The sequence below is a fragment of the Rattus norvegicus genome, chromosome 2 (assembly GCF_021556685.1).
Source record: "Rattus norvegicus strain SHRSP/BbbUtx chromosome 2, alternate assembly SHRSP_T2T, whole genome shotgun sequence".
Classification (NCBI taxonomy): Eukaryota; Metazoa; Chordata; class Mammalia; order Rodentia; family Muridae; genus Rattus; species Rattus norvegicus.
Genome location: NC_141535.1, coordinates 226,028,386 through 226,053,615, shown reverse-complemented (window position 1 = coordinate 226,053,615; position 25,230 = coordinate 226,028,386). Strand labels below are relative to the sequence as shown.

At 42.2% G+C, this 25,230-nt stretch overlaps 1 protein-coding gene across 7 annotated transcripts in view; it reads right to left on the bottom strand.

Annotated features, from left to right (window-relative positions):
* The window catches only part of Slc9b1 (solute carrier family 9 member B1), a 49,127-nt gene that overhangs the window by 5,263 nt on the left and 18,634 nt on the right, over positions 1 to 25,230 (bottom strand). For 4 of the 7 annotated variants that reach the window (NM_001173973.1, XM_087629341.1, XM_087629347.1 and 1 more), the window contains 6 exon segments: positions 965 to 1,114; positions 2,219 to 2,325; positions 16,446 to 16,621; positions 19,449 to 19,576; positions 20,514 to 20,656; positions 21,977 to 22,147. In NM_001173973.1, the coding sequence (NP_001167444.1) occupies positions 965 to 1,114; positions 2,219 to 2,325; positions 16,446 to 16,621; positions 19,449 to 19,576; positions 20,514 to 20,656; positions 21,977 to 22,147 (875 nt within the window). 7 annotated transcript variants of the gene reach the window in all.

The following is a 25,230-nucleotide window of genomic DNA, read 5'->3' as shown; positions in this document are numbered from 1 at the left end:
ATCTATGAAAATAAGTGAATATTTAGGAGTGGGGATTGTGCGTTCATTCTGTATGTCCGATCTTTATGAACATGTTTCCTTTTTTGTACCTCTTTTTATGCCATCAGATAAAATGAATGTGAGCTGGGTAGGCAAACTGTCAGTGGGTGAAGCCTGCCACAAAGCCTGACGACCTGAATCTGATCTCGGGACTCTCCCATTGGAAAGGGACAGTGGCTTCTGTAAGGTGTTCTCACTTCCACGCCCCTTCCCATAGATAAATGTGGTGGTGGTGATGGTGGTGATGGTGATGATGGTGGTGGTAGAAGTGGTGGAGGAGGTGGTGGTGGTGGTGATGGTGGTGGAGGTGGTGGTGGTTGTGGTGGTGGTGGAGGTGGTGATGGTGATGGTGGTGGAGGAGGTGGTGATGGTGGTAGAGGAGGTGGTGGAGGAGGAGGAGGAGGTGGTGGTGGAGGTGGTGGTGGTGGTGGTGGTGGTGGAGGTGGTGGAGGTGGTGGTGGTGGTGGTAGTGGTAACACTGAAGCATAAATTAAACAAGTTCATTCAGTGAAAGGAAAACCAAACATAGAGAGCAGAGTGAAGATCCCCTTTTAGCTGACTTGACTCAAATACTAACTAATGCAATAGAATAAAAAAAACAAAAACAGCACAAAACAATGCAGTTTGGGGTCCAGATATGCTAAATTTTAGGAACGTGTTTTCATGGATGAACTGTAGAACTAAAAATTCGAAGACTAAGGTAATTCATAAGAGCCACATAATCAAATCACAGAAGATGTGGGGAAAACCCTGGTGTGAGAAGACAGCTTTCCAGCTGTACTTAACTGTCATTCAATTTGACTTTCTGTGGTCCTAACTCCTCAGTCCACGCACACCACTTCCCGAGGGAAGTGGGACATCTTCCAACTAGAGGGAGGTGATTTCCTCAATGCCCATTACATATTTCAAAATTCAGCTATTTTACCTTCTCTTCAGCCCATCGTTTTGCTGCCATGAAGGACAGCACTAGTGTCACCAGTCCTCCAGATCCGTGTAAGCCAATGTGCTGACAGCCTAAGACAGCAGAAACACACATACTCAGAACTAGGAAGGCTCGCCTCTGTGTAAGTCTCTCCTAGAAATACACATTTAGAAGTTGTTTTACATCAAACATACAAGATGTGGCATTATCTATCTCTTTTTACCCGTTGCTACAATATTTGTCAAGATTATATCAAGTCGTCTCCAAAACGTTGATAATAATTCATCATGTATGAGACTTTTTTCACTCTTTACGTAGCTCGGACTCCACAGCAAAATGCTTACCAGACTCTACCTGAAAAGTGAGGAAAACGGTCCCTCCAACAACTCTGATGCAAGTCACCACATTACGAGCTGAGGCAGGAAGATGACAACTACGGAGTTCAAAGCCAGCCTCAGCTATAGAGTGAGACTTTGTCTCAAAATTGCCACCAACACTACCCAACCTGGTCTAAAACCTCTGTCAACAGGAATGGAGGCACTTTTAAATCAGAAAATATGGAAGAATAAATGGGAACTTATCTGTTTCGAAGATGTTTGAGAGAAAATTTGGGAAAAAAAGACTCAGAAAATTGTCACGTGTCAATGGCTGCCTTAGTGGAAATGAGGGTGAGTGGAAGGGAAATGCTGGTGGGCGGGAGGGAAATGGCAGTCACAGTCACTGTTCTCAGGAGTTTAATTTGCCAGATCAGGACACAGTGACATTAACCAAGAATGTCTGGAATCAACTACGATTAGGCTCCACTTTAGGCAGACAGTAGGCACCATGGCAACTTGTGAGGAGTCCTAAGTATGGGATTTACGTTTCACAGTCCTTTCTAAAGTCACCTCAGGAAGCGCTATACTACACCCATGCTGTAGCTTGGGTGTGGTTTGTCCCCCCAAAAGCCCTGTTACAAGTTTGTTAGGGGTGGTGGTACGGGGCATGGCGGGACCTCTGGAAAGCAGGGACGCATACTCCTAAAGCGAGTGTTGTTCCAGTCCCTCCCTTCTTCGGTTGTGCTCTGGAAATGCTGCAAAGGTACAGTTGCCATGGTGATGGGCAGGTCTATAGCAGACTGTAACTTCCCAAACCTTCTGTGTTACAGATTAAGTATCCGGGAAGCTCATTGTAGTAATGGGGGGCCAATTAGCACACTGACATTCTACAAACCATATATTTATTATTATTATTATTGTTATTGTTATTATTATTTACCTGATCTCTACTTGGAAAATACTGAACAAAAATTCCCATAACAACTCCTACCAGCACGCCAATAAGAACATCCCGCAAAGATGATAGGATATTGCTAATTACACTACCTGTAAAGGAACAAAATAAGAGAAACTTTTTTAACTGAGAAATATTTTCATGTACACTATACATTAGAGAATAAGACCTATGTGGTTCATGAGGAAGAGTAATGTTTCACAGACGAGAGTACAAAACTGAATCTTTACAGTGGCATGTGTGAAAATGTATTCAGATCTATCTGAAGTTAAATGTGTACTCTTATAATTTAATGTCAACACACAACTGAAAATGTCCATTGTATAAGTGGGTCAGAAAACAAAGAAATCATGTGCTCTTCTTATACTTGACCTATCAGACCACGCAAAGGAGACAAGTGTGGAAGCAGGACAGGGACTCTGGCCTGGGCTGGTCCTGCTGACAATTCTGAAATGCTCTGTGCAAAAGAAACAAACCACGTACGTGTAGATGGAACAACTTACCAGCAAAAACATGTAAAACAATTGTATCCCAAGGCTAATCCTAGACACAGACAAGTCAATTGGGTTTTCGATACGTTTTAGTGGGAATCAATAATGTATACCCAGAATCATTGTGAATAAAAAGTAAGCAACGAAAGAACCTGGTTCCTCAATTAAAAAATGGTTTGACTTTACTCTGAGCAGTGAATTAGCTAAACGTATGTACGTGTTAGCAATCCTTTCTGCTCAGAAGGACAGACTGATATCAGTGAGAGGCTGGCGTGGGAATGCTGAGCCCAGACCGTGACAGACGTGCCAACTGAACTACAGCGAGCAGCCTAAAAGCCTGCGTGGAACCCCATGAGCCAACCAAGAAGACGTGGCAGTCCACACAGGTGGGGAGTCAAGAGGGACACGTGGAAACCAATAGGAACAGCTAATGCGTGTGCCCTGGCTGCCTGTCACCCACTGCCAGGCTGGCACAGGTTGGGGTAGGTATCCCACCTGCTACTTCTCCACTGAGAGGGAAAGACAAGAAAGGGACAGTTTTGGAGGTTACCTGAAGCACCGGCCTTTGTCTCCCCTGTTCCTGCATACTCTGGGTAAAGAGCTACCAAGAACAAAGGAGAGGTCGGAGGTAAGCTTGCTCCTGAACCAGCATACAAAGGAAAAGCATCGGTCGTTTGCAAATTCTTAGAAGATACAAGCTGAAGAGGAGGAAGAGCCCCCAGACCCAAATGGGTGATAGGCCAGCACCATCTCGATGCCGAAGACAAGCACACCATAAGAAAGCTACAAGCAAATGCTCCTGGTAAGTATGCAGGAATCTTCAATACAATGTGAGTTAACCGAGGCCACCAGCACACTAACTGGGTTATACAACATCAAGCTGAATTTAGTCTCGGAATGCAAAAGGGATGTGCACACATTTTTAAAAGACTTCGTTTATTTTATTTGCACCTCGTCTGATTTAAGTATGTGTGCCATGTGTGTGCCTGATGCCGTAGATGGATTGGCTATACGTAGAGATGGCTTTTCGCCACCAGCAGATGCTGGAAACCACACTAGGTACTCTGGAAGGCATCAAGTAGCCTTAACTACTGAGCCGTCTATTTTGGCCTCTCAGAATGTTTCTTATCTGGGGTCAAAATACAAAACTCTTTCCTGTGATATAGTACATTAAAAGAAGAAGGGACAGAAATCACAAGGCCAACTTGCTTGGTGCAGTATCCAACAGTCTTTCGTGATGATGTTACTCAGTTCAGAATGGAAGCAAGTTATCCCCCGATAAAGCCCTACAAGAAAAGCCTATAGCTAGAGCGCTTGCCTAGGAAGCGCAAGGCCCTGGGTTCGGTCCCCAGCTCCGAAAAAAAAAAAAAAAAAAAGAACCAAAAAAAGAAAAGCCTATAGCTAACTGCATATAGACCGGTGAAATGAAATTTTTTCTTTTAACGATCGGAAATAGGGCAATGATGACACTTTCCCCAATTCTATTCTCAAGGTACTCTAGCCAGAGAAAATAGGCAAGAAGAAAAATAAAAGGCATCCAAATTGGAAAGGAAAAAAAAATCTCTCTTAAGTGGACTGACCTTATATACAGAAAACCTTAGAATCTGGGACTAAAGAGCTGTCTCAGTGGGTAACGTGGTTGCCTTGCGAGCCAGACGATGTGAATTAAGAGAGCAGATGCAGTATTAATACAAGCACGTGTAACCCCAGGGACTAACAGAGAGACATGGAAGGTAGACGTGGCATTTTTGAGCATGGTGTACAGAGCATTGAACAATGAGACTCAGTCTCAAAACAAGGCCGAAGGCCAGGACTGACACCTGAAGCAGCTCTCGGATTCCACACGCATACCTTGGCATTCCTTTCACACACATGCACAACGAGACACAGAGAGAACCCTAACATTCATCCCTCAAACATAAACCTGTCGGAACTATGAAAAGATTGTATGCTCCGAAGTCAATCCTGACATATCAGTTGCTCCACATACTAACAATGAAAAGGAAAGGAAGGAACTTGCTTTGAGTAATATAAGAAAGAATAAGGAATAACTGTAATTAAGGAGCTGAAAGGCTTGTACTGATGAGTACAAACGTGGCTCAGAGAAGGTATGGATACACATAAGTAGAAAATACACTTGTGCATGATCGGAAGATTCAATATAGTTACGATGCCCATATTAGCTGAAGAAACCTCTCGGGGCTATGTGATTCCCACAAAAAATTCAAGGAGACTTTACTAGAGATGGGAAAGAAAACCCTAAAATTTACACTGAATGTTGAAGAATGGCAAAATCAATATTCTAGTGTTCTTAATGCCTGTGCAGCCTGACACCTCGTTCTTTTTATGTCACACAGCTGCAGTTTAAGAAAGGGATTCTAGTACAGACTTTTAAGCACCCAAGACACCCAAGAACATAGGTGTGGTCTTCCTAAAGTCTTGCAGAAAGAAAACCGGAGTGCGGGTGGGTATGGACTGCCCAAGGGAGCTGGGGCACTCGGCTCTTGATCTGTGCTGTTCTCACTGTTGCATGCGTTGGACGCTGTTCAGATGCCTGTTGTTGATTTGTGTGTCCTTCACGTCTGATTCCTCGTCTTTAAGCATTGGTCATCTGTAAACCATCTAGATAGACTTTTCTCAGTTCTGGAGGGCAAGAAGGCAGATATCAATAGCCTGGTATCTGGTAAGAGTCTTCCTCACTGGTCAGCTTCTCCATGGTCTCATGTGGAGGAAGAGCTCCCGTGATACCTTTTGTAAGAGCCATCGCGACATCCATGAGGACTCCCTCACCGCCATCATTCCCTATAGGCGAAGCGCAGACATCACAGTGGTGTTAGGCTCCAGACTAAAGCAAGGCTTCATCTTTCATTTTAGTCCGAGGCATTTTCTTGTTCTTGATACAGTTTTTCCACGTAATCTTCACATTATCAACCCCTCATGGGATGCTATACCAAGCACCATATTTCCACTCTGGTTGGTGTGGTATGTACGTTTTTAAGTTTGATATCCATATAATACCAATATTTGCTTTTGTAGCCAGTGATTGCTAGTGTTACATCCAAGAACCTATTGCCAAGCTCAATGTCATAAAACTTCTCCTTAATTTTACTCTTTTGTGGAAGGACATGACGTTTCCCCATCACAATTTGCAGAAGATACTTTCCTTTCTCCATTCAGAAGCCAGAAGTGGCTTTAACCTAGGGCTTACACCTTTAACCTAGGGCTGAGGAGCCTGAGACCAGAGAAATGCAGCAAGTGGAAAGCTAGCCTGGGCTACACAGTGAGTTCCAGGCCAGCCTGGGCTAGAGAGTGAGCCTGTCTCAAAACAAAACAAAAATAAAACAGAAAGGAAAGAAAACACTTAGCCCAGGTACAGATGTTCCTACATAAGATATTCAACCAAGTATTATTTTGATAGTAAATGTTGTAGTCAATTACAATTTTGTACAGGTTGCAATTCTGAAGCAGTCCACCAATACTATACAATCATTCAAAATGAAAAAAAAATTCCCCAGATCATTATGTGTAACCAACCCTGGTTGTTTGGTAGACTTGACAATTAGACAAGGAATTCCATGCCAGCCACCATAACAACAGTTACCCTGATTCAAGACAAATTATTTTTTATATGAAAAGTATGTGATAATAAAGTTAACAGCAAAATAATTTACACTGCGTAGCAATGAAAGGCAAAAACTGGAGCTGTTAACAGGGCTGGAGAGGTGGCTCAGCAGTTAAGAGCACTGGCCTCTTCTACAGAGAGAGGATCTGGGTTTCCAGTTCAAGGTCCCCTGTGGTGGCTAATAACCACCCGTAACTCCAGCTCAAATGATTCAACGCCCTCTTCTGGCTGCTGTGGGCACTGACCACATCAGGTGTACAAACACACATTTAGGCAAAACACACATAAACAACAACAAAAAAATCAGTAAAAATAAACTTTAAATAATGAGGACTCTGGGCTAGCTCAGCAGGGATGAAGCACTTGTCCACGAACCTGACATCTGACTCAACCCTCAGGCTTCAGGGTTGAGAGGAGAGAACTGGGGCGGGAGACATGGCTCCTGAAAGTTCTTCTCAGCCTTCACAGTGGTGGCCTGTGACTCCAGTTCCACATCTAAGGTTGTCTTTCGGGCTCTGAGGGTACCCACATACATGTAATATACACGCACATAAATCAAACTTAAAAAAGGAGAGAACAAAGTCCTAAAAGTTGTCTTCTGACCTCTACACATGGGTCTGTGCATGCATCCCATATCCCCTACCCCTACCATATCCGCCACAGTAACAATAAATGAAATAATGAAGCCAGAGATAAAGAGGCCCAAAATAAAAAGCAAAACTCTCCACTCCCTAATGGTGGGGCTCTAATTGCTTAGATGCTCGCTCAGTGGGTCATAATACCATAAACAATTAGAGCCCATTGCTGGCTCCTCAGTCCTAATGGCCAGTTTTAAGGACACGAGGCCTTTTTCAATTTAAGACATCAAGATAGTGAGTTGCCCTCCTGAACTCTATTCAAATACGATCACACACATACAGCCCGGGAGGCAAGGCCAAATAACTTCTCTTAACTGCTACATAAAGGACACGTTCTCCCTCAAGAGTACAACGCTTTCTTTTTGAGAATTATCTTGCTGTGCTTCTCGATGGTAAATACTTTTATCCATAGGCCTCAAGGTTCTCCTGCCAACAGTATGGTCAATGTTCAGTGGCATTTTTTTTCTTTTTAAATAAGAACAATGGGAGAGAGGTAGGAAGATGGCCCTGTTAGTAAAACGCTAGATGGCAGGCCTGAGACACTGATGTTAAGATCCTCTGCATGTTCTCTAGTGCCAGGGCTGAGACGGTGCACACAGGAGGATCTCTAGGACTCACTGCCAGCCAGCCTAGCCAAGCTGCTGAGTTGCAGGCACAGGGAAAGATCCTGTCTCAACCAACAAAACAGAGAACGGTTCAAGAAAACATCCAATGCCAACCTCTGGTCTCCACATGCACATGTGTGCACACACCCACAGCACCATACATGCACACATGTACATTCTTAGACACAGAAACACACAGAATAGTGGGAGACAGAGAGAGAGAGACAGAGAGAGAGAGAGAGAGACAGAGAGAGACAGAGAGACAGAGAGAGAGAAGAGAGGAGGTGACAGCGAGAAGGTTTGTAAAATAAGGCTGAGAATCTTACCTTATGGGGTGACAATTACAGGTTTTATTCTTATCTTAATTTTCTGATTTTAAAAAAGAGACAGAGTCGATCTGGCCTTGAACTCCTGGGTCATGTGATCCCCTCCCAGCCTCGTAAAATGCTGAGGATGTAGGCACACTACCACATCCAGCTCTGCACACTTTTCAAACTAAAACCATCTTAATGCTTCTATAACATGGACAACTGAATTTTCGGTACTGTAGATAATCCAAGCATTAATACCTGTGGAAACTCTCATTTCTGAAAATAGTTTTAAAGCTAAGAATTCCAAGTAACACTCTGAGACCCGATTTTCTTGTTATGTGTTTTCCGCCCAATTTTGTGACTGTTGTTTCTGTTAGCAGATGTTCAACAACTCCATAAACATGTCTGCAGGCGGGCAGTCTCTGCACTCACCTATCTTCCCAGGGAGCATGCTCCGTGTTACAAGGCACCTGGCATTCTCCCTTTGGCCACGAGGGGCTTTGCCAGCGTCTCACTGCAGGTCACTTCACTCACAACACTACTTGGTTAGAGAGTCTGGTGCTTTCTGCACCTGATGCCACCAAGCTCCCAGAGGGCCAAGTGGTCACTCCTCTTCCAGGTCTGGTCTAGAATTATGTGATGTTCCAAGACCATGACTGCCAGAGCCACCATGGCCACAGATACTGCTGTGCCTTTTCAAGTCTTAGAGTACCCACTGGGAATGTCAGGGAGGAGCTTCTGATATTCCAGAGTGAGCAGCAGGTGGTGTCCTCATGCAATGGGACACTGCTGGGAGTAGAAGCGGGGTTGAGGGACTTCCGGGTGTGACACACTGGCTTCATGGTGTCCATCAACTGCATGTGGAGGCAGCTATCGTGAGATAAACTTCTGTCCAAAAAAGAAAATTGTGTCTGCCAATCCAACTGTAAAACAGAGCATTCAGTTCATCCACAAAGTCGTCTGCCATTTCATCCATCCAGAGTCAGGAGAAGACTCAACTTCCTGTGCAAACCACTTCAGCTCCCTGCACTGGAAAAGTCGAACTCAAGGTGCCAGTTGGGTGCCCATCTGTTTTCACCAGGAATGCTTTGAGTATATTGTCTCTCCAGAGCCTCTGAATTCTCCTTCGCTGTGTGGATCTAACACTTACTGTGTCTCCTTACTGGTAGGTTCTCGGTCTCAGCCTGAGCACTACCAGCACCCAGGACGGCATGGCCCCTAGTGATATGGTGGTGACTTTTCCTATTTTCCTGCAGTCTTGGCCTTTGTGAGCCCACTTTCTACTGTCACAGTATCTGCTGAGGTGCTCAAGATCAAACACCAGACACACATCTCTGACGCTAGAGGAAAACACCAAACGCCATCTGGAACCCTGGTGCACTGAAGCTCCCGGAAAGGGCGGCACAGATCTTCCTGGTTGCTGCCGCTGCAGAGAGCTCGTGGGCAGCACCCCACGAGCAAACTTGAGCCTCGGAACCACCGGTAAGACCAACTTTTCTGCTACAAGAGACCTGCCTGGTGAACTCAGGACACACAGAGGCAGAATTCCTCTAGGACCGGGCACGTCCTGTGTTTACCTAGAGTCCCAAACCCACGGATCCCGGCCCGCAGCAGCTCTCTGCTCCCAGACCCCGTGGGAGAGAGACCTCACCGCCTGGTCAGGTGGGCACTCCCGAGGCTGCAGAGCGGAGGAGACCACCAACACTGCCCACCACCTGCCCACATCCCTGGCCCAAGAGGAAACTGTATAAGGCCTCTGGGTTCCCGTGGGGGAGGGCCCAGGAGCGGCAAGACCCCTGCGCCTGAGACACCGCCGGAACTTGAAGGAAACAGACCGGATAAACAGTTCTCTGCAGCCAAATCCCGTGGGAGGGAGAGCTAAACCTTCAGAGGCAGACACGCCTGGGAAACCAGAAGAGACTGCACTCTGCACACACATCTCGGACGCCAGAGGAAAACACCAAACGCCATCTGGAACCCTGGTGCACTGAAGCTCCCGGAAAGGGCGGCACAGATCTTCCTGGTTGCTGCCACTGCAGAGAGCTCGTGGGCAGCACCCCGCGAGCAAACTTGAGCCTTGGGACCACAGGTAAGACCAAATTTCTGCTGCAAGTGACCTGCCTGGTGAACTCAGGACACAGGCCCACAGGAACAGCTGAAGACCTGTAAAGAAGAAAAACTACACACCCGAAAGCAGAACACTCTGTCCCCATAACAGGCTGAAAGAAAACAGGAAAACAGGTCTACAGCACTCCTGACACACAGGCTTATAGGACAGTCTAGCCACTGTCAGAAATAGCAGAACAAAGTAACACTAGAGATAATCTGATGGCGAGAGGCAAGCGCAGGAACCCAAGCAACAGAAACCAAGACTACATGGCATCATCGGAGCCCAATTCTCCCACCAAAGCAAACACGGAATATCCAAACACACCAGAAAAGCAAGATCTAGTTTCAAAATCATATTTGATCATGATGCTGGAGGACTTCAAGAAAGACATGAAGAACTCCCTTAGAGAACAAGTAGAAGCCTACAGAGAGGAATCGCAAAAATCCCTAAAAGAATTCCAGGAAAACCATAAATAAACAAGTAGAAGCCCATAGAGAGGAGTCACAAAAATCCCTGAAAGAATTCAAGGAAAATACGATCAAACAGTTAAAGGAATTAAAAATGGAAATAGAAGCAATCAAGAAAGAACACATGGAAACAACCCTGGATATAGAAAACCAAAAGAAGAAACAAGGAGCTGTAGATACGAGCTTCACCAACAGAATACAAGAGATGGAAGAGAGAATCTCAGGAGCAGAAGATTCCATAGAAATCATTGACTCAACTGTCAAAGATAATGTAAAGCGGAAAAAGCTACTGGTCCAAAACATACAGGAAATCCAGGACTCAATGAGAAGATCAAACCTAAGGATAATAGGTATAGAAGAGAGTGAAGACTCCCAGCTCAAAGGACCAGTAAATATCTTCAACAAAATCATAGAAGAAAACTTCCCTAACCTAACAAAAGAGATACCCATAGGCATACAAGAAGCCTACAGAACTCCAAATAGATTTGACCAGAAAAGAAACACCTCCCGTCACATAATAGTCAAAACACCAAACGCACAAAATAAAGAAAGAATATTAAAAGCAGTAAGGGAAAAAGGTCAAGTAACATATAAAGGCAGACCTATCAGAATCACACCAGACTTTTCACCAGAAACTAGGAAAGCCAGAAGATCCTGGACAGATGTCATACAGACCCTAAGAGAACACAAATGCCAGCCCAGGTTACTGTATCCTGCAAAACTCTCAATTAACATAGACGGAGAAACCAAGATATTCTATGACAAAACCAAATTTACACAATATCTTTCTACAAATCCAGCACTACAAAGGATAATAAATGGTAAAGCCCAACATAAGGAGGCAAGCTATACCCTAGAAGAAGCAAGAAACTAATTGTCTTGGCAACAAAACAAAGAGAAGAAAGGCACACAAACATAACCTCATATCCAAATATGAATATAACAGGAAGCAATAATCACTATTCCTTAATATCTCTCAACATCAATGGCCTCAACTCCCCAATAAAAAGACATAGATTGACAAACTGGATACGCAACGAGGACCCTGCATTCTGCTGCCTACAGGAAACACACCTCAGAGACAAAGAGAGACACTACCTCAGAGTGAAAGGCTGGAAAACAACTTTCCAAGCAAATGGTCAGAAGAAGCAAGCTGGAGTAGCCATTCTAATATCAAATAAAATCAATTTTCAACTAAAATTCATCAAAAAAGATAAGGAAGGACACTTCATATTCATCAAAGGAAAAATCCACCAAGATGAACTCTCAATCCTAAATATCTGTGCCCCAAATACAAGGGCACCTACATACGTAAAAGAAACCTTACTAAAGCTCAAAACACACATTGCACCTCACACAATAATAGTAGGAGATTTCAACACCCCACTCTCATCAATGGACAGATCATGGAAACAGAAATTAAACAGAGACGTAGACAGACTAAGAGAAGTCATGAGCCAAATGGACTTAACAGATATTTATGGAACATTCTACCCTAAAGCAAAAGGATATACCTTCTTCTCAGCTCCTCGTGGTACTTTCTCCAAAATTGACCATATAATTGGTCAAAAAAGGGGCCTCAACAGGTACAGAAAGATAGAAATAATCCCATGCCTGCTATCAGACCACCACGGCCTAAAGCTGGTCTTCAATAACAATAAGGGAAGAATGCCCACATATACATGGAAATTGAACAATGCTCTACTCAATGATAACCTGGTCAAGGAAGAAATAAAGAAAGAAATTAAAGACTTTTTAGAATTTAATGAAAATGAAGGTACAACATACCCAAACTTATGGGACACAATGAAAGCTGTGCTAAGAGGAAAACTCATAGCGCTGAGTGCCTGCAGAAAGAAACAGGAAAGAGCATATGTCAGCAGCTTGACAGCACACCTAAAAGCTCTAGAACAAAAAGCAGCAAATATACCCAGGAGGAGTAGAAGGCAGGAAATAATCAAACTCAGAGCTGAAATCAACCAAGTAGAAACAAAAAGGACCATAGAAAGAATCAACAGAACCAAAAGTTGGTTCTTTGAGAAAATCAACAAGATAGATAAACCCTTAGCCAGACTAACGAGAGGACACAGAGAGTGTGTCCAAATTAACAAAATCAGAAATGAAAAGGGAGACATAACTACAGATTCAGAGGAAATTCAAAAAATCATCAGATCTTACTATAAAAGCCTGTATTCAACAAAACTTGAAAATCTGCAGGAAATGGACAATTTCCTAGACAGATACCAGGTACCGAAGTTAAATCAGGAACAGATAAACCAGTTAAACAACCCCATAACTCCTAAGGAAATAGAAGCAGTCATTAAAGGTCTCCCAACCAAAAAGAGCCCAGGTCCAGACAGGTTAGTGCAGAATTCTATCAGACCTTCATAGAAGACCTCATACCAATATTATCCAAACTATTCCACAAAATTGAAACAGATGGAGCACTGCCGAATTCCTCCTATGAAGCCACAATTACTCTTATACCTAAACCACACAAAGACCCAACAAAGAAAGAGAACTTCAGACCAATTTCCCTTATGAATATCGACGCAAAAATATTCAATAAAATTCTGGCAAACCGAATCCAAGAGCACATCAAAACAATCATCCACCATGATCAAGTAGGCTTCATCCCAGGCATGCAGGGATGGTTTAATATACGGAAAACCATCAACGTGATCCATTATATAAACAAACTGAAAGAACAAAAATCACATGATCATTTCATTATATGCTGAGAAAGCATTTGACAAAATTCAACACCCCTTCATGATAAAAGTCCTGGAAAGAATAGGAATTCAAGGCCCATACCTAAACATAGTAAAAGCCATATACAGCAAACCAGTTGCTAACATTAAACTAAATGGAGAGAAACTTGAAGCAATCCCACTAAAATCAGGGACTAGACAAGGCTGCCCACTCTCTCCCTACTTATTCAATATAGTTCTTGAAGTTCTAGCCAGAGCAATCAGACAACAAAAGGAGGTCAAGGGGATACAGATCGGAAAAGAAGAAGTCAAAATATCACTATTTGCAGATGATATGATAGTATATTTAAAAGTTCCACCAGAGAACTACTAAAGCTGATAAACAACTTCAGCAAAGTGGCTGGGTATAAAATTAACTCAAATAAATCAGTAGCCTTCCTCTACACAAAAGAGAAACAAGCCAAGAAAGAAATTAGGGAAACGACACCCTTCATAATAGACCCAAATAATATAAAGTACCTCGGTGTGACTTTAACCAAGCCAGTAAAAGATTTGTACAATAAGAACTTCAAGACTCTGAAGAAAGAAATTGAAGATGACCTCAGAAGATGGAAAGATCTCCCATGCTCATGGATTGGCAGGATTAATATAGTAAAAAATGGCCATTTTACCAAAAGCGATCTACAGATTCAATGCAATCCCCATCAAAATACCAATCCAATTCTTCAAAGAGTTAGACAGAACAATTTGCAAATTCATCTGGAATAACAAAAAACCCAGGATAGCTAAAACTATCCTCAACAATAAAAGGACTTGAGGGGGAATCACTATCCCTGAACCCAAGCAGTATTACAGAGCCATAGTGATAAAAACTGCATGGTATTGGTACAGAGACAGACAGATAGACCAATGGAATAGAATTGAAGACCCAGAAATGAACCCACACACCTATGGTCACTTGATTTTTGACAAAGGAGCCAAAACCATCAAATGGAAAAAAGATGGCATTTTCAGCAAATGGTGCTGGTTCAACTGGAGGTCAACATGTAGAAGAATGCAGATCAATCCATGCTTATCTCCCTGTACAAAGCTTAAGTCCAAGTGGATCAAGGACCTCCACATCAAACCAGACACACTCAAACTAATAGAAGAAAAACTAGGGAAGCATCTGGAACACGTGGGCACTGGAAGAAATTTCCTGAACAAAACACCAATGGCTTATGCTCTAAGATCAAGAATCGACAAATGGGATCTCATAAAACTGCAAAGCTTCTGTAAGGCAAAGGACACTGTGGCTAGGACAAAACGGCAACCAACAGATTGGGAAAAGATCTTTACCAATCCTACAACAGATAGAGGCCTTATATCCAAAATATACAAAGAACTCAAGAAGTTAGACCGCAGGGAGACAAATAACCCTATTAAAAAATGGGGTTCAGAGCTAAACAAACAATTCACAGCTGAGGAATGCCAAATCGCTGAGAAACACCTAAAGAAATATTCAACATCTTTAGTCATAAGGGAAATGCAAATCAAAACAACCCTGAGATTTCACCTCACACCAGTGAGAATGGCTAAGATCAAAAACTCAGGTGACAGCAGATGCTGGCGAGGATGTGGAGAAAGAGGAACACTCTTCCATTGTTGGTGGGATTGCAGACTGGTACAACCATTCTGGAAATCAGTCTGGAGGTTCCTCAGAAAATTAGACATTGAACTGCCTGAGGATCCAGCTATACCTCTCTTGGGCATATACCCACAAGGTGCCCCAACATGTAAAAAAGACACGTGCTCCACTATGTTCATCGCTGCCTTATTTATAATAGCCAGAAGCTGGAAAGAACCCAGATGCCCTTCAACAGAGGAATGGATACAGAAAATCTGGTACATCTACACAATGGAATATTACTCAGCTATCAAAAACAACGAGTTTATGAAATTCATAGGCAAATGGTTGGAACTGGAAAACATCATCCTGAGTGAGCTAACCCAATCACAGAAAGACATACATGGTATGCACTCATTGATAAGTGGCTATTAGCCCAAATGCTTAAATTACCCTAGATGCCTAGAACAAATGAAACTCAAGACGGATGATCAAAATGTGAATGCTTCACTCCTTCTTTAAAAGGGGAACGAGAATACCCTTGGCAGGGAATAGAAAGGCAAAGATTAAAACAGACACAGAAGGAACACCCATTCAGAGCCTGCCCCACATGTGGCCCATACATATACAGCCATCCAATTAGACAAGATGGATGAAGCAAAGAAGTGCAGGCTGACAGGAGCCAGATGTAGATCTCTCCTGAGATACAGCCAGAATACAGCAAATACAGAGGCGAATGCCAGCAGCAAACCACTGAACTGAGAATAGGACCCCCGTTGAAGGAATCAGAGAAAGAACTGGAAGAGCTTGAAGGGGCTCGAGACCCCATATGTACAACAATGCCAAGCAACCAGAGCTTCCAGGGACTAAGCCACTACCTAAAGACTATACATGGACTGACCCTGGACTCTGACCTCATAGGTAGCAATGAATATCCTAGTAAGAGCATCAGTGGAAGGGGAAGCCCTGGGTCCTGCTAAGACTGAACCCCCAGTGAACTAGATCGTTGGGGGGAGGGCGGCAATGGGGGGAGGATGGGGAGGGGAACACCCATAAGGAAGGGGAGAGGGAGGGATTAGGGGGATGTTTGCCCAGAAACTGGGAAAGGGAATAACACTCGAAATGTATATAAGAAATACTCAATCAAGTTAATAAAAAAAAAAAAAGATCAAATACCAGCTTATGAATCTGAACTGGTGCCTTAAGATTTTTGTCTTAACACTACCAAAATAGCACACGGTTGTCCCAGCTCTGTATTGTCTTAATACCAAGCATCATGCTATTAGGATGGTAAACAACATATATTTGAAAAGCCCTCCGTCGATGTATTAGTGAGACTATTAACAGTGCTGCTTATAATTTACATAGTGAAAACTGACAAGATTCCAAAGCACCAAAACCAGATCAATATCAAGGATGAGGAAAAGTTCAGCGCAAAATGACATCATTCTTTTATGTATTACTTGGGGGCTTTTGGAGAATTTGTTGTATTTTTTAATTTTTAAAACATCCATTGAAGCATCTTACCTGATCAAGATGAGCTTTCCATGAAGAACAGAGAGAAATTAAAGTCTTGGTTAATAAATATAGAAGGAAGGCCATAAACCCAGCTGAAAGAACTAGAGAAAAAGGTTGCAATTTTCTTATTTACCCGAAGAAAAGACTATGCTCAAGAATGTGTTGAATCCAGTGATGGCCACGATGTCATCCATACTGCTAGCAGCCACTAGTAAGGTTGGAATGCCCTTCTCAACACCATATCCGTTCTCTTGCAACAGCAGCATGTTGGGAACGACAACAGCAGGAGAGACAGCACCTAGAACAAAACTGAAAGGCAGACTTTGAGGACCCATCTGTCAGTCTAAGCAAGTGACATTTGGTTGTCAATTTCCCACGACATCAATACACTTTTGAGTGAAAGTCACTTCATGGTGACAGGCCACTGTGCATGTTATTTAGCGCTGGGTAAAACTTCACAGTGAGGGGTTGGGGATTTGGCTCAGTGGTAGAGCGCTTGCCGAGGAAGCGCAAGGTCCTGGGTTCGATCCCCAGCCCCGGAAAAAAAAAAAAGAAAAAAAAAACTTCACAGTGATATTTCTTAAGAAATTGGACTGAGCACAAATTGTAGGCCTTCCCCTATCCCTACATTATTTCGAATGAAGATATCAATATAATCAGAAAATGCATAATGCAACTGGCAGACAACAGGAGACTGCTCCTCAAGGGACAAGAAACCAAGTGTATTCCAAGTATAAGAGACAAAGGAGGATTTCAGAAGGAAAACACAAGCCCAATATGTCTGCCACTGGTGCAAAAGATGTTACATACTTAAAGGCACTGTAACCACACCCAGTGAATACTCTAAAACCTTATGTAGTGTCTCTACCATTTCACAATCCCATCAGCAGAACACAACAGACCCAGTTTCTCCACATCCTTGTCATTATTACACACACATGTCAGCCTAATATATGCACAGATATATTCTTTTAACTGCTGTTTTCTAATACTTATAGATGCCAAGAATTTCAGATGTTTGTTGGCCATTTGTATATTTTCTGTGGAGAAATGTCTTTGGCACACACACACACTCACACACGTGAGAAAGTGTCTTACTTTGTATCCCAGGCTGGCCTTGAGTTCAAAACAACCTTTCTGACGCAGCTTTCTAAATACTAGAATTATAGGCACAAGGCCCCATGCCTAGCTAGATAACTTTTAAAAAGTTGAGTTGTAGAAATTCTTTATATATTGAAGATCTTAAGGTATATGCTTTTCACATATGTACAACTCATTTTGGATACTGCTTCATTATCTGAGCACAAGCTTTAAAGTTTGATATAGCTTCCTTGATCTAGATTTGCTTTTGCTGCAGGTAAATTCAGTTTCATACTCAAGAAATCATTACCAAATTTTCACCTGGGAAGTGAGAACTTCCTTCCTTCAGAGACATGTAGAGAGGCAAATGGGTGTGGTTGTCAAATGCATCAGATTTTACTAATCCAATTCATATTTCTTAGCTTGTATTTTCTGGGAATATTGTAACATCTACAGTGACATTTGGAATTCTCACAAACGCAATCTGCTCTACATTATGCTACAAGGCCCATGTATTTTGCGGTAAACAGGAGTTTGAAGCTGTCTATTTTTTGTTTGTTTTGAGACAGGGTCGCTTTCTACAGCCCTGCTTGTCCTGGAACTTGCTATGTAGACCCGACTGGCCTTGAACTCACAGAGATCCCCATTTCTACCTCCAGAAAGCCAAAATTAAAGGCATGCTTCACTAGCCCTGTCTGTGGCTTTCTATTCTACTAGACGATTTGAAGATTCATTGAGCAATTAACTGTAAAATAAAAAAAAAGTTTGGGATTTTTCCCAAATCTTACATGCACATAGCATTTTCTACTGAGAGCTTTCTTAACATCCAAATCTTAAGAATCCAAGTCTAAGACTTTTGCTTTTAGAAAACTTTGGGTATCTTGTTTAGCTATAAAAGTGCCCCTTTTTCTTTAACACATAAGTAGCAGAGACAGCAGTCTCCAGTTATTGGAAAGTCTAAACTATGCAAACAAGCAACTACTAAATAGTACAAAGATTTGGAGAAACAGTGTCCTAGTCTGGTTTCTATTTCTATGATAAATACCATGACCAAGCTTGAAGAAAGAATTTATGTCCTTTTATAGTAGATTGCAAAGACAAGACAGGGCAGGAATCCATTCAGGAGCTGAAGTAGAGGTCATGGAAGAATGCTGCTTACTGGCTTGCTCTCCATGGCCTCCTCAGACTACTTCCAGACATAACTTAGAACCATCTACCCAGGGGTGACACTGCCACAGAAGTGTATGTAGGCCCTCCTATATATCACCAATCAATAAAATGTCCCATAGATTTGCCTACAGACCAATTTGAAGGAGGGATTTTAACACGAGGGAATGGATAAAGAGAAGATTGTTGGGGCTCTGCACTGACAGAAAAGGTTGTTTTGCATTGTTAACATTCTGAAAATAGAAGGATTTTTTTATTTACATGCCCATTAATAAAATCTCACGTATATAATATATATGTATATATATATGTGTGTACACACACATATGTATGCACACAATACAATAGTGTATGAAAAAGAGGTCATTTGACACACACGCACACACAGGACAGGAGCAGGGAGAAGATGAGGACTATGCACTGTACTATACTATTTGACACTATACACTGGGGAACTAACAATGTCTGAGTAGCTGATGGCAGATTTTTTCAGAGATAGGACCTTGCTGTGTACCTTTGACTGGCCCTGAACTGAGTCGGGTAGGGCATCAGCCTCCCTAGCGTGGGATCACAGGAGGGTGCGCCATCCACGGCAGCGTCTGGTAAATGTGGATCCTGACTCTATCTTTGATCAATTGATTTTCGAGGATTCTTGCTCACCCCTAATAATACGATTTTTTTTTTCTCTTTTCTTTTTTTCAGAGCTGGGGACCGAACCCAGGGCCTTGCGCTTGCTAGGCAAGCGCTCTACCACTGAGCTAAATCCCCAACCCCTAATAATACAATTTTAATGAAGAACTTGGCTATACAGTATTCAGAGTATCTAAAGCTTTAATCAAATACATTTAACTGTGTAACTTTATGTTATGAGGAAAGGAAAAAAATTTACCCTAATAGGAACCCCCATTGCCAAGGAAAGTTCATAATGAAGTGGGAGAAAAGAGCAGCTGAACACGCCTCTAGGAGGCATGGACCGAAGGACAATCTCAGACAAACTCCCTTCAGATGCTTCAAAGCCTGAAATAGAAAAGGTTGCACTGAGATCGATCCTAAAGGCCAACCAGACAATCATTTAAGCAAACATTATAACACAGCAGTCCTTTGAGGGATAGCAATTCACCCTTGACAAAGCACATTTATAGTCACTTGCAAAGGTTTACCTCTCCATGGTTACTCCAACTTCTTTAATTTTCCCCTTGAACATTATAATGATAGTGTCCCACTGGATTTTTCCCACCAATTAATTAGTGGTGAGCTATTTAATAGTAATAATAAAAAAGACTAGCATGTCAAAAGTAAAAAAAAAATCAATACATTTCAAAAGGAAAACCTTTTCTATTTTCTTAATGGCTCAATCATCACCAGTGATAATTATTTACCCTTTTGGTATAATATCATTAAATCTATATATATACTTCCCACATTTATTTCTGTAGCTATTATGTCCATGACAAGTCACCTTTCAATAATTCAAACAGATTTCTGATCTCCAGATTATATTTTAAGAAATATTTTAAATGAGCTTTTACAATAATATAAAGTTAATCATGAACATATTTACACATAGTATTAAAACAAATCATTGAAGTTTTTTCTCTTTCTTTGAAAACAGAGAAGGAAGCTTTGATGGGATCACCCTATCCTTGTTAACTGGAAGTAAATGGTGCCCACAGGAAAGCCTCTCGGTTAACTACCAGTGGTCCTGCCGAAGGCACACCTACTTCTATGCACATTACTAAAGATGATCACTAACACAGACCTCATATCACATTGATTTCTCTTCATATAAATACTGGTGGCTGGAAGTAGAAATTATAAAACCAACATTTTGGTCAAGGCTTTGATCTTTATCTTAGTTTTACATTAGACTTTACAAAAATCTCTGCTTCTTTTTATTTTTGTTATTTTCTAATATGTAAAAGAATTTTTACTCAAAATTTAATAGGAAACTTACCTGTGGGTCCAGTCCAAGCCCAGCTCGTATTAGGATAATAGTAAGGGCAGTGTTTCTTAAAGCTGAAGACCATGAGGTAGGAATATGGACAAATTTGTAAAGAATCGGAACGTTCCTGATGGTGAAACCAGCCAGTAACATCCCTAAGGCAGAAGGGAAGGGAGAGAAAAGAAAGTAGAGAACAGAGTATATCTGATTCAGCTGATTTTTCCAAGAGAGAAGCATGGGGGTGGGTGCATGGGTAAAGGGATGCTGAACACAGACACATGGTGCAGGAGTGGTGCAGGTGTGGTACAGGTGTGTAACAGGTGTGGTGCAGGTGTGGTGCAGGTGTGTAACAGGTGTGGTGCAGGTGTGGAGCAGGTGTGGTGCAGGTGTGTAACAGGTGTGGTGCAGGTGTGGTGCAGGTGTGGAGCAGGTGTGGTGCAGGTATGGTGCAGGTGTGGTGCAGGTGTGGAGCAGGTGTGGTGCAGGTATGGTGCAGGTGTGGTGCAGGTGTGGTGCAGGTGTGGTATAGTTAACAAGCAGTGATGCCAGAGCACAGCAAGAGTGAGAGTGAAGACAAAGAGAGGCAGAGGCCAGATGGCGGAAGGCTCCTCCTCTTTGGCAGAGGCAGGGGCTATGGGAAGGTTTTATAAAGGAATTGATATGAGTCTTGCAGTTTTTATGTATTGGTCTTGGAGAATTAGACAATGATAAAATAGGCCCCAGAGACCAAAAGAAGGTTATGTCATTGTTCATGGAAAAGTCGGAGATAGAAGTTGTGGAGGGGTAAAGAGTCAGTAAATATTTAGAGAGATTTGGATGTGAGGGTATTGTGGACATGGTACGACGTACTGAGACAATCTCTACAGATCGTGCTTTGCCTATTTAGATGTATTGGTCACGTAGAAGATATGAGACGTCAGAAAAAATTTTACCACTAACTTTCCTGTCCATCTGCAGATCACAGAACAATAAAATGAAGAAGCCATACTTAATACAGGAGTGGCAGATTGACATACACAACACAGACACTCATGCAGCTGACACAGCCCTCAGAAGGTAATGCTACCACTCATCCTAATGTACATATAGTTCCATGACATGTACAAAACTTCAGCCTTTTCTTTTTTCTTTTCTTTTTTTTTTTTGGAGCTGGGGACTGAACCCAGGGCCTTGTGCCAGCCTTTTCTAAATTTCCTTTCTTCTAGAATGCATGTTAAACTAAGCTTCCAACATATTAAATAATAAAGTAACATCAATAATATATTCAGTATCTTCAAATTACTTTTTAAAATAGATTGTAAAAATCTGTGTGTAGAGCATAAATATATATGAAATGCTGGATATACATGCACAGTAAATGCATATAATTAGAAGTTAGATATACCTTATTAATTAAAATAATATCTCTAGTCCAAATAGAAAATGTTCAGAATTTACAAATCATCAACAAAGAATACAGAAGATTATACACTTACCAAGAAGAGGTGGGAGGGGAGGTACTACAGGAATTCTAATGACTTCTATAATTTTGCCCCCAAGAAAAGCACTGTAAAAAATAACTACAAGCCCAAACAAATTTCCACCAGGGAGAACTTCTTGACCTATAAGGGCCCAGAGTAGAATCCATAATACAATGAGTGTAACTCCTGAAATAAAAGAAAATTACATCTATATAGATATAAGTACAGGTAGCAAAACTAAATCCTATTAACTACACTAATATGCAGACCTCCAAGCCACTCAAAACGTTGATTAATATCACATACTGGTATAAATGAAGGATAGTTTTAAAATATATTTCAGAGACATTATCAGTTCATAGGACCATTCCTAAACAATTTTCTGAAAGCATTTTAAGGGGCCAGGTAAATGTGTGCCATAAAGCCTGATGATTTATGCCAGTCTCTGAAACCTATGTAAATATGGAAGGAGAAAACCAGAACCCACCCCACGAGGCTGTTTGCTGAACTTAGCACATGTTCCATGGCACATGTCCTCTCATTACATATGCACGTACATACATGCATGCACACAATGCACAAAGAGAAACAGGAAAAGAGATTTCAAATTCTATGTGAGTGTTTTTCTTTGTCCTACTGGGAATTCAACCTATGGCCCCGAAATGGTGGACAAAAGCCCTACACTGAATGGCATCCCTGAACTCTGTAGGCATTAAAGGCTTTTTGTAATAGCTTAGCATTTTTCTATTCCTTTCTTGTCTTAAGATAGGCTCTGGCTTTGTTCCCTAGGCAGGCTTCCAAGTGTCCTCTTGCCTCTGCCTCTAACAGCTGGCATGATGGCCCATGCCATAAAGCCAAGTCATTAAGAAATGTCATGACAGGGGACTGGAGAGATGGCTCAGCAGTTAAGAGTACTGACTGCTCTTCCAGAGGTCCTGAGTTCAATTCCCAGCAACCACATGGTGGCTCACAACCATCTGTAATGGAGATCTGATGCCCTCTTCTGGTGTGTCTGAAGACAGCTATGGTGTACTCACATACATGAAATAAATAAATAAATCCTAAAAAAAAAAGAAATGTCATGATAATATGTTGAGATTTCCTTTTTTAAAATTTTTTTTGTATTTTTTCTCCATCTTTATTAAATTGGGTATTTGTTATTTACATTTCAATTGTTATTACCTTTCCTGGTTTCCAGGCAAACATCCCCCCCTAACCCAATGTGAATGCTTCACTCCTTCTTTAAAAGGGGAACAAGAATACCCTTGGGAGGGAATAGGGAGGCAAAGATTAAAACAGACACAGAAGGAGCACCCATTCAGAGCCTGTCCCACATGTGGCCCATACATATACAGCCACCCAATTAGACAAGATGGATGAAGCAAAGAAGTGCAGGCCGACAGGAACTGGATGTAGATCTTTCCTGAGAGACAGCCAGAATATGGCAAATACATAAGCGAATGCCAGCAGCAAACCACTGAACTGAGAACGAGACCCCCATTGAAGGAATCAGAGAAAGGACTGGAAGAGCCTGAAGGGGCTTGAGACCCCATATGAACAACAATGCCAAGCAACCAGAGCTTCCAGGGACTAAGCCACTACCCAAAGACTATACATGTACTGACCCTGGACTCTGACCTCATAGGTAGCAATGAATAACCTAGTAAGAGCACCAGTGGAAGGGGAAGCCCTTGTCCTGCCAAGGCTGAATCCCCAGTGAACGTGATTATTGGGGGGAGGGCGGTAATGGGGGGAGGATGGGGGAGGGGAACACCCATAAAGAAGAGATTTTCTTAAGTTTGAAAACAACCTGGACCGGCTATGGTACAAATTCTCAACTTAATTCATCATCACAATGACAGAGCAAAAATTTAAACATGATCACATTAAACCTTTGTATTGAAAAAAATTATTCTGGTAATATTTTTGTTGTTAGAAGGTAGCTTATGAGCAGGAAGTGTTGGTGGGCAGGGTGAGTAAATACTTGTGTGCAGAAGCCTTGGTGGGATGGCTAGGGAGAGGGCTCAGCACGCGAGAGCGTTTGCCATGCCATTCTGGCTGCCTCTCTCCAGCGCTCGCCCAAGCCAAAATGCTGCATCTGTGGTTTACATCTAATCCCGGCACTAGCACTGCCACGGGGACAGGGGAACTGGAGGCGGGAGAATGAACTAGAAGTTTGGGTAGACAGCACGGTGCAGAAAAAAAAAGAAGATACCTTATCCCAAGAACAAGGTAGCAGGAGAGAACCGACTCCTCTCAAATTGTCCCCTCCCCTGGACAGAACGGTCCTCCAAACCATCAGGTGTCTATCACTGAGTCATGTAACAGGTACACAGGAAACCCACGAGCAAATAAACCAAACAATGACAGCACACACACAAATAAAAGATATTAGGTGCTGGAAGCCAAGCAATACAAGGAGCTCACAGTTCAACAAGAGGCAGCCTGACAGAAGAGGTCTTAAGGATTCCTGGCTCTTGCCATACATAATTCTTCTAGCATCCTAATGTAGTCCTTTTAGCAAGGCTATAAAAAATTCACAAAATGTTATTAGTTTCATATTTACTGAGTTAAAAAAAACACAACTTTTTAATCTATTTATTATTTTTTCCAACACCACTTGTAGAATTTTCAAAATAAATGAGTAAGGACCTGATGAAGGACCTTGAAGGTAGAAGAGAGGAGGGGGAAAAATATGAAGAAAATCAAACAAGCTAGGTCCTTGTGGCAAATGGGACACACACAGCTTAACTAAAAATTAAATAGCACCACTGAACACACAACAATCAGTAGCCTTCCTACATGCCAACAGAAAACATGCTGAAACCAAGTCGTGAAAAATAGTTCTATTCATAACTGCGGCAAAAAAAAAAATCTTGTAATAATCTAACTCAAGAAGAAACTGAACAACTCAATCAAAACAATGCATTACTGAAATGAGTTAAAAGTCCTTAAAAGCTCCCTAAGGATCAGAGAAATGGGAGTGAGGACTACATTGCAACTGTCTTACCCTAGTCAGAATGGTGCTCACTAGGGAAACAAACAACAAATGCTAGTGCGGATGCAGACGGAAGCCAGCTCCTACTCTGTAGGCAGGAATGTAAAGTAGTTCAACCACTGTGGAAACCAGCGTGGGGCTTCCTTAAACAGACTAGAAATCACTCGACCATACGACCCTGCTATACCGCTCGGGTACTGACCCGAAGGACTACAGGCCAACAACTCACAGAGAGACCTGCATAGCCACAGTCACTGCAGCACTCTTCACA